Source organism: Schistocerca serialis, chromosome 2, assembly GCF_023864345.2.
Source record: "Schistocerca serialis cubense isolate TAMUIC-IGC-003099 chromosome 2, iqSchSeri2.2, whole genome shotgun sequence".
Classification (NCBI taxonomy): Eukaryota; Metazoa; Arthropoda; class Insecta; order Orthoptera; family Acrididae; genus Schistocerca; species Schistocerca serialis.
This window is the reverse complement of record NC_064639.1, coordinates 358,289,627-358,311,842: the sequence shown is the minus strand read 5'-3', so window position 1 is coordinate 358,311,842 and position 22,216 is coordinate 358,289,627. Positions and strand designations below refer to the sequence as shown.

Sequence of the window (22,216 nt, the reverse complement as noted above, 5' to 3'; positions counted from 1 at the left end):
TAGTACATTTGTTTGTAACTTTCTGACTTAACTGTTTGCAATGAAGCAGTTATAATCAGAATATTGTAAGATCGGGCAATTAGTGTATACAAACATTAGCTGTCTGTGCAGACCCAGTTCAGATATGTCCATGTAACGGATACATATCTACGGAGTATGGATGGCAGGTGATTCATGAATCATGATTATCATACAAATTGTACAGGCTGCAAGGCAAAAGGCAATGGAATGACTGACAAGTGAGGTGTAACATATAATAGTTACAAATTAGGTCTTTTGAGTATAATGGCATTCTACCTACTACAAAACTATATTTATTCAATCGCTCATTATCTTATGCACGAGAACATGAGAGTCAAACTTTCGATCATAGTAAGAAGTTATAAATGTACAGTATGTACCCAGATTTGTAACTGTTTATGATATGGATATAGTTTGTTACAAAAATTTAAATGGCATGCCATTAGAAGACCAAGAGATGAAAAGATTTTCTGTCCAATATGTTGTGTATGATATATGTATTACTGAGAGATTTGTGTGGACAAATAAATAAATAAATATGTTCACTTGAAAATAGTATCATGGCCAAAACTAGTTGCCAGTAATCATTGAATTCATAAACCAGCTTATTGCTGTTCCAAAAACGAATTTCACTCTTATCTTTTTGTTGAGGCCTACTACTTTCTTGTCAGAATGTGAGCACATTGATGGATAGACATAGTAACTACCATTTTACCTCTTTTGTTATAATGTTGGGTCAATTCATACGAAGTGCTCCGAGGAAAAAATAATTGGTTGTTTGACCATCTCAGAAAAATTTTATATTTGCTGGGTGAATTCCCCAATGTTTAGTAGTCACAAAAATATATATTTTTTTAAATTTATTGTTTATTATTTTGAAATGGTGGCCATATTTGTTCCAGGCCACATGCATTTTTTCATATTTGCAAGCATCTACATTTTTTACAATTATTTAGTAGTGGATTGTCCTAAGACTTTCAGATACAATGCATTTAGTTCAACACACTCTGGGCTACAAATTAACATCATTATCTTTCAACTGAATGTATTCTTTAATATATTTTTGATAGTTCAAAGTTATCATCCACAAATTAAAAAAAAAAATCAATTTTTGAACAGTAGTTTTCCAAAGAAAGATTAATTTCTCAGCTTTAATATTTTTTCTGCTGTTACAATCTATAGTATAGTTACTTTAGAGTATCAATGGTGAGCAGCTTACACTTAAAAAAATACACTATTTTAAAAATGGATTTTTTTAATGTTTTCATTTTGTGGCCTGCAATAGCTTTGTTGGGGGACCAGATAAAAATCTGAAAATTTCACAGTTAAATAGACCTTTATGATATCAAACTTCAGCATAAATTTCAACTTTGAGACTCAGTTGGAAGTTAAGGAAAAAAATTACAAACACGAGTCAAAAATACATTTTAACATCTGTGATATCTAGGCTTATTGAATAAAATCAGTTACAGTACATAATTTAATCATATCTATGATTACTTACTTTTTTATTGGAAATAAGGCTGCTAATTAAATTATATTGTTCTCTTGTTATGTGTTTTTAGTTCATCGCTCATTGAACATTTGTGAAATTTGTTCACTCAGTTTGTGTGTTAGCCTACATTATAAGTTTGCCCAGTCACAGTTGTAAATTCCATGGGAGACAGCTTCCTTAGTACATTTTTAAGTGGCATTCCAACTTGATCCTTCTAAATTTGTTTAAAAGATGTTCTTGGTCCTGGAGGGTGATAAAGTATGCATATATCTTGGTTGTGACAGTCAATATTATCAACTTTGCCAATCCACCACTGTTCATCGTAAACACAAGCCACTATGTCTTTATTTTAAAGAACTCGTTGTACAAGTTTTCCACAATGATGAAGTTCACTATCAGGCGAATTTGATGTGATCTTACACTTCAGTAAGTTGTGTGAATGGGGTACAAAACAATGAAAACATAGAGTGCCTTTAATCTTCTGACAAGTGTTGTACCTTTCCTTCAAGACACTGTCATAGACTTCTTGTATTTCCTCACATTGTACAAAAACATAGGTAATTCCTTTGATAAGTTTTTTACAGAATTCAAACATTTCTTGAGGTGTTATGATATGATTGTCATCGGTCCGCTGCGACTTGCTTTTGTAACAGCTCGTTTTGTTGTACCCCAGACACTATCACAAGCATTCTTCCCATGGCATGAAGTGAAAAAGTGCCATTCTGCATCAAACCCAAAATCTTCTTTATGAAAGGAGATGTTAATAATTTTTGTTTGTTTTTATATTGACTTGCTGCCCTGTCTGAAAAGTAAATCCGTTTTTTTTTATGGAAGGGTGGTGCTGTTTAATGTAGTTTGTTAATTTTAGTTGAAAAATGTGCACTGCTGAAGTGTTGTGTTCAAGGTAGTCACTTATGACACAAGCTGTGGCTCATTAGTTTATCTTCATCTTTATAATAGAATACAAATGGATGAAATGTGACCTGTGTGTTTACCCAGTGGTGCCCTTGTACTTCATCTTGAACAACAAAGGAATAATTTTCCAAAAAGTCAGCAAGAACTAAGCATTCATCAGCTGCCAAGGTTTAGTTTTTGTCTTTCGAAACTTTCTTTGAGCTTTTGCAATAAAATGATGCATTTTCAGATTTTCGAGGTTAGCCACCAACACTTCAAAAAACTCTTCTCGTGATTTTATGACTATCACCATTTCAGTTCTGACTTGTGTCACCCATTGTTTGTATTTTATATTGTCAGGAATCAAATCGTCTTCTTCGGATTCTTCAAACATGTCAAGTAAGGCACATTTGCCTAGACAGTCTTCACATTTTCCCTTGATCATGCAATTGTAACTGTCAGTATTGTATACCATAACTTCCGAAAGGTCTTTATAGTCAACTCTAAGATCGGCTCCATCTATCATCAACTTTACGTTCTGATACAAACAAACACAAACATTGTGTGTGCCAGATGCCGCTGCAACAATACATCATCTTCTCTCAACTCACAAAACTTTGATCTTCCTATTTTAATCTCAGGGTTTTCTTTTTTAAAATTCAGTGAGTAGTTCATTTAAATTACACAATATTAACCTTTTTTTGTCTTTGAATATTAGAACCATTTTCTTTCACAGGAACACAGTCTCTTTTACCAGACATCAAATGGCTATTATTGTCATCATCATAATACTTAATAACTTTATTGATTGTGTTTTCATCTACCAAATTAGATGCACTTTTCTTTTGTAATGCTGGTAAAATTCTCTGTTGCCTTGTTAACTTAACAAGGCATTCTGACGCATTAAATTCATCACTAACTTTTGCTTGACTCCTAGAATTCAGCAGTAAACTGATAATCTTAATTTTATCCTCTTTGTTTGAAGTACTGCATTTAGTTTTTCTATCAAATTATCATATTTGGTTGGCGAAGTTTTAGAACTTCCATCTGTTTTAGTGCAATATGTATTTTGAAACGAAACTTCCAAATTCTTTTCGACTGTAGCTGCCACTTTCGCAGTTTTTGTATTCAAGGCGTTTGGTATTTTATCTTGACTTAGTTTTCTAATTTTACTCTAGCAGGCAATATACTCTGGATTTCACAAGCTGTATCTACTTTTTTTAACTGCTGAAAAGTCTCAAAATTCTGTATCTAAGGTTTCACTATGCTTTTCTTTTGAATTACAAATATCTTATAATAACGTGTTGGACACAATGATTTTCCTGGTATGAGATTGACAAAAGGGCTTTCATTTTTAGAATAATGATCAAATGTTATTTCTCACAGACCTTTAGTTATAGGTTTCTTATGATTCTCAAAAAGGTCAATGCAAGATTGTCCAAAAAGGTGATGAAATTGTTTTAAGTATTTCATTTCATGGCACTTGCATGTTGAGTTGACCTCTGGGCCGACTCGTAAGTAAAACAACACTTTTTCTTCTTCACTGTAATCTTCGATTAAAGTAATGTCTTTAGGATGCACTCCATACACACTTTTATGACATGCTTCATTAATAACAACACAAAACAGAACACTGAGACACCATTTTTCAACTGCACACTTTAAGAACTTGTAGCTAAATAAGTGTGAGTAGACAATTGTTGGTGTAAGGAGGAAGACAACAATCAGACTTGTATAGGCTTGCAGATGCAATTGTTAGTCTGCTGAAACAATTACCACAACATTGTTTTGACAAATAATCATTATCTAGTGTAATTTGGTGTGTTACATTATGCATTGGTATACTTTATTTGATTAGCCTACCAGATATTGCAGATGTTAAAAACGTATTTTTGACTTGTGTTTGTAATCTTTTTTTCCATAACTTCCAATTGAATCTCAAAGTTGAAATTTATACTGAAGTTTGGTATCGTAAGGGTCTATTAACTGTGAAATTTTCAGATTTTTATCTGTTCCTCCAACAAAGATATTGCAGGCCACAAAACGGAAAAATAAAAAAAAAAGCAATTTTTTAAAATAGTGTATTTTTTAAGTGTAAGCTGCTCAACATTGATACTCTATAAAAAGTGAGTATACTATACAGTGTAAGAGCAGAAAAATATTAAAGCTGGGAAATTAATCTTTCTTTGGAAAACTACTGTTCAAAAATTGAGTTTTTTTTTAATTTGTGGCTGATAACTTTGAACTATTAAAAATATAACAAAGAATACATTCAGCTAAGTGATAATGATGTTAATTTGTAGCCCAGAGTGTGTTGAACTAAATGTATTTTATCTGAAAGGCTAAGGACAATCCATTACTGAATAATTGTAAAAAATGTAGTTGCTTGCAAATACGAAAAAACGCATGCGGCCTGGAACAAATATGGCCACCATTTCGAAATAATAAACAACAAATTAAAAAAATATATTTTTGTGACTATTAAATATTGGGGAATTCACCCAGCAAATATAAAATCTTTCTGAGATGGTCAAGCAACATATTAGTTTTTTCATGGGCCACTTGGTACGGATTGACCCCAGAGGCGCCGACTTGAAAATATTTTTTTTTGGGGGGGGGGGGGGTCAAGAATCATTTTATTAGGTACAGCATTTGACAGGTAACTTTGCGTTTCCATCTACATGTTCGACACTCCACAAACCAGTCCTATTTGCAGATGACACCAGTGTATTGATTGAAGGTGGAAATAGAAATGCTTTTAGGCTGTATGCTGAAGTCACAAATGAAAATATTTCAGAGTGGTTTATGAGGAATAAGCTACTGATTACCCCCCTTTTTTTTTTTTTAAAAAAAAAAACCCACTTTACAATTCCACACACAGCAAAATTAAATATCCATTAAAACCAAATATTTCTTTGGAAAAACAAAAAATTTTCACTGAAACAAAATTGCTTTGTTTACTTACAAGACAATCTGAAATGGAATTCTCACATCACATTCTTAAATTCTAAGCTATCTAAAATGACCTATGCAATGAGAATTATATGGAACAACACAAGTGCTGAAGGGGAGAGGTGTATTATGCACGTATACTTTGCCTTTTGAGTTATGACATCATATTCTTGGGAAATTCCCCTCATAGCATAACAACTTTCAAGAAACAAAAAAAGATTGTGAGGTTAATGAAAAATGCAAACAGCTGAAAATCATGCAAACTAGGGTGACTAGCCCCTACCCCTCGACTTGCTGAAACGTCAATCACAATGTCATTTCAGTCGGAGTATAGGTCAGTAGTGGTACAAAACAAATACATAAATAAAGTTGGAGAAACATACCTTAATTTTTGATGGCAAATGTACTCGTCCTCAGATCATTCCTGCATATGAACTCAGCACATATGGCGTCATGGTCGAGTTTCATCGATTCATCTCTATGGGCGTTGAGAAGGACATTAAGATGATCCTGCCTCATTGTGGAACGAAGATACATTTTCACCCTCCGCAGACAAGAAAACGATCGCTCAGCGGTGCAGGACATTACTGGAATCGTCAGCACTACACTTATGAATTTCACTAGTTCAGGCAGTAGGTCAAACAGGTGGTTTTCCTGTTTTAGATATTTCACTACGTCATCCAGCGAACTAATATTCGTAGACTCACCAGTTTGGATAATCTCATGCTTCGGTGGAGAAGCAAGCGTTCTTTGTCTATATCTGATTTGTAGAAAGATAAAATATCAAAGGAATGTTTGTTATCACCAAGAAGAAATTGTTCAGGTTGATTTACAAACATGAATGATTGAGTTTTGAACTGTGATTCCAAGAAGCTGATGGATGTATCCATTGTTTCATAATACAATCTTCTATATTTGTCACATACTTCTGTGAATGTTTCTACAGTTGAATTGATGGAGTCATCATATTTCTTAGGGACTTTTCTTCTACGGGGTAATTTTGGGGAATCAACATCCATATCTTGACATTTTGAAGTTATTTCACCCCAGAACGATTCCAAATTGTTTCTCATAAATTTAATAGAAGTTACAAGAGTGGAAATCATCTTATTGGCCTCCTCTAAGTGTAGGGATTTCCTCTGTAGTGCTATGTTTACGGTATCAATGTGACCAAACAATTTTACCAAAAGTGATAACATGAAAAAGAAATCATATCTCTGCATATTAATCCAAAAGCCATTTGCTTTGGCCCCAGTGTCTGAATTGTCATTTCTTGAAATATTTAGAAAAAGTTCCTGAAGTTCTGTATAGTTGGACAAAACTGAAGACATTTCCAAGTATCTTACGGCCCACCTTGTACGACAGAGTGGTTTCAAATTTGTAGAGGCATCTGTTTCATGTGAGCAAAAAGATCTAATCTTTTAGGTGAAACTCTCCCAAAATTTATTAAGTCCTTCATAACATTCAATGCATTTCGACATTCTGGAACTGCTTTCACAGTGTCTTACAGTGTTAGATTTAAACAATGTGCAAGACAGTGCACAAACATAGCTCTCTTCTCCATTTCCATAAACTTTGTCTGGACACCATTATATAATCCGGCCATGTTAGCTGACCGTCAAAGCATTGGCTTCTACAATTAGACGTAGGCAAATCAAATCGTCTTAAAATGTCGATAATAATATCAAACAGAGCCTTATATGTGGTACTTTGTATTGAGTATAGCCCTAAAAAATATTCTTCTATCTCTAGCGAAGCATCAACAAATCTTATACAGATACTAAATTGCTCTTTGGTGGCTATATGATTTTTAGTAAACAAGTTCAGTTTTTGTTCATTTGTGTCAGCTTTTCTGTGGAAATCTGGCTAAATACATTGACATCCTATTGTAAGGATTTGAATTTCAGTACAGCTTATCTGTGGCAGCCCGATGCTTCATGCGCTTTCAACTTTTCTATCCCTTTCTTCCAGTTCGTAAAACCAGTTTCCATGAAAGTTTTTTCCATTTTGTGAGAAAACTGAAAACGATTTTCTTCAAACACTTGTCTTCAAATTTTGCAAAAAATAACATCTTTTACCTTATTGTAATTGATCCATGCAAATTACTGTTTCCAAGAGGGCTGATCACAGCGTTGTTTTTTTCCGGGAACAGTGTTTTTTGTCACCGCCACAGTTCCGTCACTATCTGTGTCTTTGTTGTCACACACAGAACCACTAACACTGGGTCTAGCTTCACCATTGCTAACACTTGCTACATTGTCACATTTCTTCCTAATTACAAACTTGTCCATTTTAAACTGGACAGTAAGGGACAAAAGATTAACAACTGAACCGAGTCACAGTAAGACTAACTGACCACTGGCGATGCCCAGCTCCGGAATATTTATGTTCACTGCCAACATTAGCTGCGGCCTGTGTAACAGTACTGTGCGCCTAACAAGAAGTAGCCATGTAAAAGTAGTGTTGATTAGTGTTAGGGCTGGCTCTAGGGAGGGGCGAACTGTGCCATCACCCAGGGCGGCAGATTTTTGGGGGCGGCAATTCCATCTTGCGTAAATGAAGGAATGTGAGAATAAATTGGAAATACAAATTATTCTTAAAATCAAAGGTCTTATTGAAAATTATCTATGGTACAGAAACAGTGTGCTCCGATTTACGAAAGAAACGTTTCCTCCAACAAAAATGGCTTAAAATGTATTGCACTGTAAATGTATCACTGACTGCTGCTTTGATTTTAAAGACATATTCACAACAAAGAGACGAATGAGTGTGATATGTGAAAATAAGGCGTCATGTATGAAGTAGCTTGTGGGAAAAGTTGACTATGTCGAAAAAGGGGGGGTGGGGGGCGCTTGACATGTTTGCGCGGGGCGGCAAAATCTCGGGAGCTGGTGCTGATTTTTGTGGTGTTGTACATATTGATTGTCAATAGAATTTACAAAAATGAATGAAGAGTCCTTCTAGCAGCCGCCATCAAATTCGGTGTCACTATTGCTCATTAGTTTCTTTTACAAGCTGCCAGCAGGCTGCTGTGGGAGGAAGTGGAGCTCGTCTTAGCAGCCAAAGCGCTGCGAGCTCGTGGTGAGCTTTCGTTCCCCGCATACCTCAGTACAGTAAAAGTGTGCGAATAGTACAGATGCAGGGGACAAACCCTGTCACGACAGTTTGTCATATGCAGAGGCTAGAGGAGTTGCAGAAAGGAATACGCAATAGCTCGTAAAATCGGTATTTTTTTCCTACATAATCATTACATACTATTATGCAAAAATGTATGTGCAAGTTTTAACAAATTTCCCAGTAAAGGATGAGGAAGGGGGAGAGAGCAGTGAGAAATGCATGTTTGAATATTTGGGGGGGGGGGGGGGGGGGGTGAGGCCCCCACTTTTAACTATTGGGGGGGGGGGCACAAAGTACATTTCCCCCCCCCCTCCCCCAAGTCGGCGCCACTGATTGACCCTATTGTTTTTAACATTTTTCTACATAATAAACCCTAACCTGAATTTTGTCCCTCCCTACTGCTTTTTATAAAACACATATATTGTTTTTAACTTCTGAGAAGCCTGCTGTATCTGACTAAATGTTATTCCCTTCCAAATCCAAAAATGTGTCTTTATTGCTTAGATTACAGCAGATTATTGTTCCTAATCAACAGTAATAGGAGCATTTGGGTTTCAGACATCCAATTTATTCTTTGTTCAGCTAAACTTATGTAACAAGGCACAGAAGTACCTGAGTGTTTAGTCATCACCTAAGTTTTTCAGCCTGCTACAACCAACATTCTTTCAGCCAGGCCACCAGTGTCAGGGAACTAGCACATAGCAGTAGAACCTGTGACAACTGAATCCATGCTGCACTAACCTGTCAGGACCTCAAGAGTTTGGCAAAACATGTGAACAATGCTAAACCTGAGCAGAGCTGTGTTCATATTAGTCATAGGCCTTGAGTGTTTCCAGCTCTTTCAGCCTTGGGTCAACAAGACCATATTGCATGCTTATGAGGTACCATCTCAGTTGTCTAGTCAGTGTTGTTGTATTATGCATTTAGGTCGAGGGTAGGAGATAGCAGACATTGATTCACTAATCTGTCTGCAGTGAAGATCGGTAAACAACCCATCCAGATTTATTTCCCACGAAGTGCTCGATCAGGATGGCTTTCTTATGAGAACTGACTGCTGCACAGTGTATTTTATTTAGTGTATTTTTATTTTATTTTCTTCCTAAAGTAGCTTGCAATGAGTAAATGTACTTACGAAAGATAAGCTCCAAACGTTCGTGGGTGCCATTTTCTGTTGACTCTTGTGAAGATAATTCTCATCAGAGTTATAACATGAACTTTAGATCTAACCTACATTAGGACATCAGTGTGTGAGCAACCGTCTCACAGTCAAGAAGTAATATGATGGCATCTTAATCTCCAGGAGATTTAATTAGCTACATTATAAAAGGCATTTGCACTGCTGTGAGAAATGCCAGTAGGGTAAGATGGGATGTGTGTTATAACTTCATAATTGAGATGAAACTTGACTTTGTCAAGAAGGATTCAGTGTGTCAAAATTGAAAGGCAATTACTGTTATTGTTAGCAGTCATTCCATTGTGCGTGTCTGCGACTCAGTGCTTCCTCTGTGTGGTGAGTAGCAATCGGTCCTTTGCTTATTGTTGCCATTCCATCCTGGAGTTGTTTGGTGGTGATATAAAAGTAATTAGTATTTTGTAAAGTTTGCACTGTGAGACCACAGGCAACCACAAATGCCTTTAATTAAATCGTTAAAAAACTAATGTGTTTGCTAGATTATTCCTGTATCATAAAAAATCACACTTATTTCATAAATATATGCGTACAATGCAATAGTGTACTTAGGCAAAGCCGACTGAAAATGGTAATGGAATAAAGAAAAAGCATTTTAGAATCTATTGTGGGTGGTTGAATCTTCCTAAATAATCCTTCCTTGAATAACACTCGTGCAGCTCAAAAATATCCATCATGGAGAAACTAAGTACTATCTCATTGTTATTTCTTATTGGACCAAGTTGCTTATGTGAAAAATTGCATATTATATACTATTTGATAGTTATTAGTTTTCATTATTGTGAATACAAACTGTGTATTCTTTATAGCAGATGTTGGTCATCAACAGGTAATGAATGAGTCACCCTTATCTGCTTATTCGTTCACTAATTCATTACATGTTATAGATCTCATCTGGAATGTAGCTCAAGTCAAAGTATACATTAGCTAAAGACAAGCGACAAATGCCGCTTTGTTAGTTATTTGAATGGCATCTGTTATCGGATGATATTACTACTAATTCACTTGCTAATAAAGACAATATTGGTGTTTTGTGGTTATATGTTACTGGTATTCCATTTTGTAACTTTATTCCATTTTAGTAATTTGTTTGTTTGGGTCATCAGCCTTTTTTTTGGCTTGACGCAGCCCAGCTCAGTTTTCTCTTTTGTGTCATAATGTTCCTTATACTAGCCAATGTTTTCCACATATTCCTTTTTGCATTGATTCTGTGAGGTCTCTCCTGAGTCCTTAATCTTATCAGTGTACTTAATTTTCAGAATCGTTCTGTAAAGACTACACGTCAAATACTTTGTTTATTTTGTGTTCCAAGTTTCCAGTTTCATACTATGTGACTGTTATTTCTCTTCTTCAGGTCACACACATAAAGGACACAAAATGAGGCAGAGAGAAAGATAGTTTGACACTAATTTCGGCAAGATCTAAACATGGCTTCGGGTGGCTCATCATTAGACAGTACAGGGAGCAATGGTAAGTGAAATGATGAGAAAAGTCTGTAATTACTTCATGCTTGACCATCCCGTACTATACATTTTGAATTTAACTGTGTGGCTTCTGGTATTTATGAAGTAATGTTGTATAGAATTGAGATGTATGTTATAGTAATATAAGCAGTGTTACTTTTATATGTTTCACTCAGCCAAATGTAATACTTAAATATCTTCAACATTTCGCAGCGCTGTCAGCAACTGTATAAATATTAATTTTAATTATGAACAGCCTAAGTTGCATCGTTTACCTAGAATTTACCTAGGTTTCAGTCGGATAACCCACCCTTCTTCAGAGTAACAGTATCTACTGTTTGTCCATAGTTGACATTGTCAAGCTAAAACTACCAATCCATAAATTATCGTCAAACTGTAAAACTTATCTGGCACTGCCTCGGCCCCACTTCGTGACCGTGATGTGGCAGCCACGAGTGCTGTACTAGAACTGACCGTAGCGTCATGAGGCCTTCCTAGGTGGACACAATACCTTGCGCCTGCGCATAAACTGTATGATAGTTACTTGCTGGTACAAGACGTGAACTTAACTCCTGACCTTGACTTTACTAGTAAAGTGAAATAAAAGGTATAGCTGAGGAAAAGGGCCTATATGTTAACCTGTGCAGAATGTACTTGGATCGACTGTCTTAACATTTATGAAGTATTCATTGGTCATGATATGTGGAAGACGAAATGTGCTTAAAAAGTATGGCCTATCTAGGAAAATTTTTGTGCTTAAGCATGAAGTTCAATCACCTAAAAAGGACCTAGGAGTGGGAAGGACAATATAAAGCCAACATCATCATTATTACGACTAGGTCTAGAAATTTTTTTTATGACGTAACTGTTAAGCACTTGCTTAGCTATGGTTACAACACATGAACATGCTATTGACTTAGCACACAAATGGTCATGATTGAACTTATGAACAAGTCTATATCTAATCTGTAACATCCGGCAATACAGGCCATACAAATTAGATGGTGATTATTCAAGATTAGTATATTTGACCTGAAACGGTCTAGAATCAACTCAAAACCTAATGCGCGTGCCTGATTGAACTTCTTGGTGAAGTTATGGTTATGAGTTGCAGAAAACACCATAGTAGGGGATAGTGTGGTGGCAGTGGGGTACTCAATTTGCCTTCATGGAGGTGATCCACACACATACTGTAAAAGCTGTGTGTGGGCCACTGCCATCATAATACGGGCCTGAAGACCACTGCCATTGAACTTAGGGAATGACAGCGGAAATATGCTTAAAGCTAAAGTGTGACTTGGCTAACATTGCTCCAGTCAACACACTTAAAAACTATTGACCAACATAGGTTGATTATGCTCTAAGCAAGTTTTTAAGTGTGTTGACTAGAGTGATGTTCACCAAGTCACACTTTAGCTTAGAGCATAATCAACCTATGTTGGGCCTTATGACACTACGGTCAATTCTAGTACAGCACCGCATCGCGGTCACGAAGTGGGGCCGAGGCAGTGTCAGATAAGTTTTACTGTTTGACGATAATTTATGGATTTGTAGTTTTAGCTTGATGATGTCCACTATGGACAAACAGTAGATACTGTTATTCTGAAGAAGGTTGGGTTATCCAGACTGAAACCTAGGTAAATTCTACATAAACGGTGCAACTGAGGCTGTTCATAATTAAAATTAAATATCACACTATCTCAAATGTTTGTTTCTTTGAACATTACCCTTCTGCCACTATTTGGAGAGATTTGTTTCACTTTTGCCTGCCTTTCTTAGATATTTTGTGGAAACACTTACTGCCAATTGAGATTCTCATTTAGTGTGTTGTGTTTCATGATTGCATTGTGTGAGGTCCCAAACTACTCCATTTCTGTGTGGTGGTTTCTTTGTTAAAAAGTAGACATGGCTTTCATGATGCCATCTTTTTCAGCTTCTCGCATTTTCTATAACTGGATCATAGATTTTCCTTTCTCTGGCTTTTAGTTGCTATGCTAGTGTTCCTTGTTCATTATGAAGTGTTTGGTTACGTGGAGAGCTTCTGCAAAAACTGAAATTCTTAACTCAGTTTTCAAATGTTCCTTTAGAAAGGAGAACCCAGAAGAATTGCCACAGTTTAATCCTCATGCCATTGGAAAGATGACTGTCAGTGGTGTTGAGAAACAGCTGAAAGTGAACAGAGCTCCAGGGCCTGATGGAATCCCTATCAGATTCTGTACTGAATTTGTGGCTGAGTTAGCCACTCTTCTAACTATAAACTATCGTGGATCCCTCAGACAAAAAGTTGTGCCCAGTAACTGGGAGAAAGCAAAGGTCACACCTATCTACAAGAAGGGTAGTAGAACTGATCCATAAAACTACTGTCCAATATGGAAACACAGTACATATTGTGAGCTCAAGGATAATGAGGTATCTTGACCAGAATGACCTCCTCACTACCAACCAGCGTGGACACTGTGAACGGTCTTCACATGAAAACCAACTCTCTCTTCTCTCGTGGGACATCTTGAAAGCCGTTGCTTAAAGCAGTCAGGTAGATGCAGTGTTTCTTGACTTCCAAAAGGCATCTGATACAGTACCACATGTACACATACTATCAAAAGTACAATCGCATGGGGTATCAAGTGAAATTTGTGACAGGATTGAGGACTTTTTGGTAGGTAAAGCGCAGCATGTTATCTGAGGTGAAGAGTTGTTGTCAAATCTAAGAGAAACATCTGGTGTGCCCAGGGTAATGTGTTGGTACCCTTGCTGTTCTTGTTGTTTATTAATGACCTTATGGACAATATTCCCCCCCCCCTCCCCCCCTCCCACCTGCCAATGAACCATGGACCTTGCCGTTGGTGGGGAGGCTTGCGTGCCTCAGCGATACAGATGGCCTTACCGTAGGTGCAACCACAATGGAGGGGTATCTGTTGAGAGGCCAGACAAACATGTGGTTCCTGAAGAGGGACAGCAGCCTTTTCAGTAGTTCCAGGGGCAACGGTCTGGATGATTGACTGATCTGGCCTTGTAACACTAGCCAAAACGGCCTTGATGTGCTGGTACTGCGAATGGCTGAAAGCAAGGAGAAACTACAGCTGTAATTTTTCCTGAGGGCATGCAGCTTTACTGTATGGTAATGATGATGGCTTCCTCTTGGGTAGAATGTTGCAGAGGTAAAATAGTCCCCCATTCAGATCTCCGGGCGGGGACTACTCAAGAGGACGTCGTTATCAGGAGAGAGAAAACTGGCATTCTACGGATCGGAGCGTGAAATGTCAGATCCCTTAATTGGGCAGGTAGGTTAGAAAATTTAAAAAGGGAAATGGACAGGTTAAAGTTAGATATAGTGGGAATTAGTGAAGTTCGGTGGCAGGAGGAACAAGACTTTTGGTCAGGTGAATACAGGGTTATAAATACAAAATCAAATAGGGGTAATGCAGGAGCAGGTTTAATAACGAATAAAAAAATGGGAGTGCGAGTAAGCTATTACGAACAGCATAGTGAACGCATTATTGAAGCAAAGATAGACACGAAACCCATGCCTACCACAGTAGTACATGTTTACATGCAAACTAGCTCCACAGATGACTAAGAGATTGAAGAAATGTTTGATGAGATAAAAGAAATTATTCAGGTAGTGAAGGGAGATGAAAATTTAATAGTCATGGGTGACTGGAATTCGAGAGTAGGAAAAGGGAGAGAAGGAAACATAGTAGGTGAATATGGATGGGGGGTAAGAAATGAAAGAGGAAGCAGTCTGGTAGAATTTTGCACAGACCATAACTTAATCATAGCTAACACTTGGTTCAAGAATCATAAAAGAAGGTTGTATACATGGAAGAATCCTGGAGATACTAAAAGGTATCAGATAGATTATATAATTGTAAGACAGAGATTTAGGATCCAGGTTTTAAGTTGTAAGACATTTCCAGGGGCAGATGTGGACTCTGACCACAATCTATTGGTTATGAACTGTAGATTAAGACTGAAGAAACTGCAAAAAGGTGGGAATTTAAGGATATGGGACCTGGATAAACTGACTAAACCAGAGGTTGTACAGAGTTTCAGGGAGAGCATAAGGGAACAATTGACAGGAATGGGGGAAAGAAATACAGTAGAAGAAGAATAGGTAGCTCTGAGGGATGAAGTAGTGAAGGCGGCAGAGGATCAAGTAGGTAAAAAGACGAGGGCTAGTAGAAATCCTGAATTTAATTGATGAAAGGAGAAAATATAAAAATGCAGTAAACGAAGCAGGCAAAAAGAAATATAAATGTCTCAAAAATGAGATCGACAGGAAGTGCAAAGTGGCTAAGGAGGGATGGCTAGAGGACAAATGTAAGGATGTAGAGGCTTATCTCACTAGGGGTAAGGTAGATACTGCCTACAGGAAAATTAGAGAGACCTTTGGAGAAAAGAGAGCCACTTGTATGAATATCAAGAGCTCTGATGGAAACCCAGTTCTAAGCAAAGAAGGGAAAGCAGAAAGATGGATGGAGTGTATAGAGGGTCTATACAAGGGCAATGTACTTGAGCACAATATTATGGAAATGGAAGAGGATGTAGATGAAGATGAAATGGGAGATACGATACTGCATGAAGAGTTGGACATAGCACTGAAAGATGTGAGTCGAAACAGGGCCCCGGTAGTAGACAACATTCCATTAGAACTACTGATGGCCTAGGGTGAGCCAGTCCTGACAAAACTCTACCATCTGGTGAGCAAGATGTGTGAGACAGGCAAAATACCCTCAGACTTCAAGAAGGATATAATAATTCCAATCCCAAAGAAAGCAGGTGTTGACAGATGTGAAAATTACTGAACTATCAGTTTAATAAGTCACAGCTGCAAAATACTAACGCAAATTCTTTACAGACGAATGGAAAAACAGGTAGAAGCCGACCTCGGAGAAGATCAGCTTGGATTCTGTAGAAATGTTGGAACACGTGAGGCAGTACTGACCTTACGACTTATCTTAGAAGAAAGATTAAGGAAAGGCGAAAAACAGGTAGAAGCCGACCTCGGAGAAGATCAGCTTGGATTCCGTAGAAATGTTGGAACACGTGAGGCAGTACTGACCTTACGACTTATCTTAGAAGAAAGATTAAGGAAAGGCAAACATATGTTTATAGCATTTGTAGACTTATAGAAAGCTTTTGACAATGTTGACTGGAATACTCTCCTTCAAATTCTAAAGGTGGCAGGGGTAAAATACAGGGAGCGAAAGGCTATTTCCAATTTGTACAGGAACCAGATGCCAATTATGAGAGTCGAGGGACATGAAAGGGAAGCAGTGGTTGGGAAGGGAGTGAGACAGGGTTGTAGCCTCTCCCCAATGTTATTCAATCTGTATATTGAGCAAGCAGTAAAGGAAACAAAAGAAAAATTCGGAGTATGTATTAAAATCCATGGAGAAGAAATAAAAACTTCGAGGTTCGCCGATGACATTGTAATTCTGTCAGAGACAGCATAGGACTTGGAAGAGCAGTTGAACGGAATGGACAGTGTCTTGAAAGACGGGTATAAGATGAACATCAACAAAAGCAAAATGAGGGTAATGGAATGTAGTCAAATTAAATCGGGTGATGCCGAGGGAATTAGGTTAGGAAATGAGACACTTAAAGTAGTAAAGGAGTTTTGCGATTTGGGGAGCAAAATAACTGATGGTGGTTGAAGTAGAGAGAATACTAAATATAGACTGGCAATGGCAAGGAAAGCGTTTCTGAAGAAGAGAAATATGGATTTGAGTGTCAGGAAGTCGTTTCTGAAAGTATTTGTATGGAGTGTAGCCATGTATGGAAGTGAAACATGGACGATAAATAGTTTGGGCAAGAAGAGAATAGAAGCTTGCGAAATGTGGTGCTACAGAAGAATGTTGAAGATTAGGTGGGTAGATCACATAACTAATGAGGAGGAATTGAATAGAATTGGGGAGAAGAGGAGTTTGTGGCACTACTTGACAAGAAGAAGGGACCCCTTGGTAGAACATGTTCTGAGGCATCAAGGGATCACAAATTTAGCATCTGAGGACAGCATGAAGGGTAAAAATCGTAGAGGGAGACCAAGAGATGAATACACTAAGCAGATTCAGAAGGATGTAGGTTGCAGTAAGTACTGGGAGATGAAGAAGCTTGCACAGGTTAGGGTAGCATGGAGAGCTGCATCAAACCAGTCTCAGGACTGAAGACGACAACAACAACAACAACAACAACAACATGGACAATATTAATAGTAACGTCAGATTTTTTACAAATGATGCCTTTATCTATAATGAATTACTGTCTGAAAGAAGCTGCAATAAATATTCAGTGTGTGAGACCTGCACCATGTAGGACTAACAGGGGATATTGAACATATACAGAGAAGGCCTGTATGAATGGTAATAGATTTGTTTGACCTGTGCGAGAGTGTCACAGAGATACTGAAGAAACTGAACTGGCAAACTCTTGAAGATGTACGTTAATCACCCTGAGGAAGTTTACTTACCAAGTTCCAAGAACTGGCTATAAGTTACAACCCTAGGAAGGTACTAAAACCCCCTATGAACCCATCACGTAGGTATTGCGAGGACAGGATTATATTAATTACAGCATGCATAAAGGCATTTAAAAAATCATTCTTCTCACACGCCATACATAAATGGAATGGGAAGAAACCCCAGTAATAGTGCAGTGGGACATATCCTTTGCCGCGCACTTCTCTATGGTTTGCAGAGTACAGCTGTAGATGTAGTTGCTTAAGTGGCTGTTAAGTAATGGTCAAGCTCGACAAGGACACCAATAATTTGTGATAAAAGACTCTTTATCAAGCAGAGTGTTGCAGTGGTAAGACACTAGACTCTCGTTTTGGAGGACTGCGGTCCCTATCCCCATCTGAACATCTGGATTTAGATTTTCTGTAGTTTCTCTAAAACAAATATCGTGATGGGCTCTTTGATAAAGACACATCCAGTTTCCTTTTGCATTCTTCCTCAGTCTGAGCACATGCTCCGAGTGTAAAGACCTCATCATTGATGGGGCATTAAACCCCATTCTTCCTTTCTTTTATTAATAAACAACTTTGATAAAATGGTAGACCATTTCTATGTCATTGATCCTTGACTTGGATACCTCTGTGTTGGAGGGGTTGGGCTCAATTAATTGGCATATGTATTTAAAGGTCTTTGCATATTTTATTTAGCTCAATTTGCCCCTAGTTCTTCGGAAACTAACTTGATATCCATTATAAACTGTATTATGTCAAATGAGATTTGATGGCCCCCATTTATGGATTCAGTCGATAATCTGTTGATCTTTTAACTGTTGTGTTAAAAGAATAGATTTTCCTATGGCTCATTCATTTCTGTGGCACAAAGACTGGGAATTGCCATTTCTTACTTAATACAACTGCCTAATAGATGTTCACAAAATTGTATGTATGGCCCATTTATGAAACAAATGATGTTCAAAACTCAGTTTTCGCGACTCCTTCCATCATTCATAATTATTTTTGGTAAATGTGGTAACACAGTAATTAAGACTTAGTCGATGAGTGAAGCCCAACCATCTTAAAATATTTTTTCTGGTTTTCTGATGTATGACTCTACAGTATGATCTGGAAGATAGAAGAAGGGATTTCCTGTGATAGTTCCCTCCCTTAATTTTTACCCAGCTAAGCCGTGTTTCCACCTTTTAAATACTGTTCTGTTGACTGAACGCTCAATCAACATTTACTTTATGGATGACTTTCTTCGTTTTAGCTGGTATGCTGCACTTTCCCCTATGTATCCTGGTTTCCTCCCTGAGGAAGGAACTAATGTTATAAAAACTAGGCTGAGTGTTTTAACTTTCAAATTTGACAATTGGCAGTACAGGAATATTTCTTCCTGAAGGTATATACTGGCTAGCCATTCTGTCTGTCTGCAATATTATGCCGTTTATTCATTCATTTGATGTGTAGGAATTTATTACTGTTTTTATATAACTAGTTCACAAGGTCCTTAATTGTGAATGCATGTAGTGTTTTTGCATTAATTACACTAGTTCATCCAATGAAATAAGTTCTCCTGTTATCACTCTTGACAAGTTTGGATTTTGCACATGTGTTGTGAAAAATCGTAATCGTGACCGTGTACTTACTCAATTAGTTTCGTGGGTACTGCATATGATTGCTGCCACATGTTTATAAGTATGAGGAGATTAAAATCAGCTATTGTGTGTGGGGTTTGAGTGATGGTTTATACTTTGGATATATTAGTATAACAATTGTAAAAACTGACCTTCAGAAGATCAGTGAGGGTTACAGCAGTGTGTGTGTGTGTGTGTGTGTGTGTGTGTGTGTGTGTGTGTGTGGGGGGGGGGGGGGGGGGGGGGGGGGAGAGAGAGAGAGAGAGAGACCATACGACCCTACCTAAGTCGTCGTCCTCCCTCCATCCGAATCGTTTGTATGATGTAATGGCCATCACATTGGTCACAGGACTGATCTCAGATGGACACCACATCCTCGTAATGAATATTGTGATTTCTTATTTGTTGTACTTCCTGAAAGGCTGAAACACTTTGCGTAACAGGGATTCAAACCCTGAATCTTTTCTTTTGCAGGCAATACTATGACATTTTGAGACACAAACATGACTTCCAACCCACCTAACAGATTCTGTTTAAGAGGACACTCTCCTGCATGCTTCCCTTTACTACTACTCCTATGAGAAAGCAAGCTATGGTTGAGGTTGAGCATTATGATTACATAGCTCAGTGGATAACAGCAATGTCTATGATGCTGATTCATGTACTGACCCAGACTAGCATAGGTTTTAATTTCTAAGGGAGTAAATAACAGCCAACACTCAGCTGTAGAGTGAAAAAATTATTCTGGTTATTGATTGCTTGCATAGTCACATTTTAATTGCTTGTTTCTCTTCACTAAGATACAGTCTGATGCAGTTATCATATATGTCTCTCATCTGAGAACTATAAGGTTTATGCAATAAACCCATGTATGTAAGACAGCTATATTTTCAGCAGTGACTACCATTTACAGATTTTTACTCGAGGTTGGAAATATTGCAATGTATGTTAATCAAAGTTTTTGATTACTGAAGTATTATTATACTGTAAACCAAAGGTCAGTGATTGGAGACTCTAGAAAATAATTTTGTGAAATGTATTGACGGCACAGTGTATGTCATCATTAATTTCATTCTTTGTGATTAACAAAATTTGAGCACATTGTATGTAGCAGCATGATTAATTCTGTTTTGATCCAAATGCAGATTTAATCAATAGCAGTGAAGGTTATTTTTCATCTACTATCATACTTATTCATGTAGAACTGTAATCAACAAATGTCATTTAAAATATATGTAGGCTTCCCATATTTTTTGGGTCCAACCCAAGATGTACTACCATTTTCCTTTGGGTCCAACCCAGGGCATATTTTTGAAATCAATTAAAAGTCATAACAGTTTACTGAAACGCTAAATTTTAGTTATTCAGATGTATTTTTCACTAGATATGACTCTTTTTCAGAAGTGGTTTGTACGTTATAAAATTCACAATAAGGAAGTTCTGAAATAATTTTAAATTTAGCAGATGTTTAACAGTAGATTCTGAATGTCTACTGCTTTCTGCAGATCAAATATTCTCCATAGCTGAACAATCCCTTTCAACTGGAGCAGATGACAAGACATTGCAGACTCAACCATTTTAGAAATATGGGGTGGGCCAAAAGTCGCTGCTCATCGCAACCTATTGAAAACATTAACGTAATTGTGTTTGTTTATGATGATTATAGATACAAGCACCAGAGTGCACTGATATATTTTTTTCAGATAATAATTGATACAAACACCAGAATGCACTGTTATTAAAGCAAACATCTTTGACATTGTACATTGTTGATTTTCATCTGTTATAAAGACATTTTCTTATGAAAAAAGTTTTTGTTTAAAAAAAGTGTTACCAAGGTGGTTGTAATTTAATAATAAATGAATGGAATAATAATTTCAACACTGTTCCACCTACAAGGAAGACTGACTACAATTTACAGAAATGTTTTGAGAAAAGTGGAGCCACAGAGAATTGCCCCTGGTTAAGTAGGCCAACAATAAGTCGTGAAACTAAGCTTAAGGTTTTACAAGTGGTTATCCAGAGCTCTAAAAAGTCTACTCACACTCTCAAATAGGGTATTTCTAGAACTTCTGTGCAGAGAATTTTACATAAGGCCAAATTCAAACATTACATACCTAATCTCATACACAAGCTGTTAGAAAACAATCCTGGTTGTAGCCTTCAGCTTTGCGAGACAGTGTTAAATGTATTAGGAGAAAGTGATAATGAGTTGTTTCCTAAGATAGTGTGAAGTGATGAGGCAACTTTCAAATTATCAGGTCATGTCAACAGTTACAACTGTACATATTGGTATGCAGAGTACCATAGAACTGTTTTTAAGAGCCAGTTAAATTAACCTGGTGTTGCTGTTTGGAATGGTATTTCATAGCATGGAGTAAATGGGTCTTGGTTGTTTGATGACAGTAACAGGAGAGAACTACCTGGAAATGTTGACAACCCATGTGACTCTGAGACTACAAATAACGTGTGACAACTTCAACTCACTTTGCTTTCAACATGATGGATCCCCACATTACAGTGGGTACTGACTTTTGGCCCAGTGTGTATTGCAAAATGAATTGTCAGTCTTTTGAAACTCCCCACTTCTCTTCAACAATGTGTGGTAGTTTTTCAGAATGTGAATCATGACCTACACTTTGGTTTTGAATTACCTGGTTCATTACACCATTTCAGAAGTTTATACTAAACACACACTTCTTTCAGACCATGCTTAAATGATGAGATAAAAAACAAATAGAGGTAAAATGATCAAAAACATGTAGATTAGTTACTGCACACAAGAGAAGAGCATAAACACATTGGCTCTGCTATGTTGCCAAATGACTAAGTGAAAAGTTACGGTGGGACTGGTGACCATGCCTCTCAGTCAATGTCAGCTATTTGTTTAGACACATGTATCATGGTAGTGACACCACTGTGAGAGAATATTCTCATTGAGATAAAGTGTGTTTCAGTTGGCAAATTTCTCATCTGTTTTTCCAGGTGAGCTCATGT

General features: G+C 37.2%; 1 protein-coding gene across 1 annotated transcript in view; it reads left to right on the top strand.

The window, feature by feature from the left end:
• Positions 1-22,216, top strand: part of LOC126457169 (disks large homolog 5-like) — a gene marked incomplete in the record, with an annotated part of 184,697 nt that overhangs the window by 1,800 nt on the left and 160,681 nt on the right. The window contains 1 exon segment of the mRNA XM_050093253.1: positions 11,023-11,138. Coding sequence (XP_049949210.1) covers positions 11,096-11,138 — 43 coding nt within the window.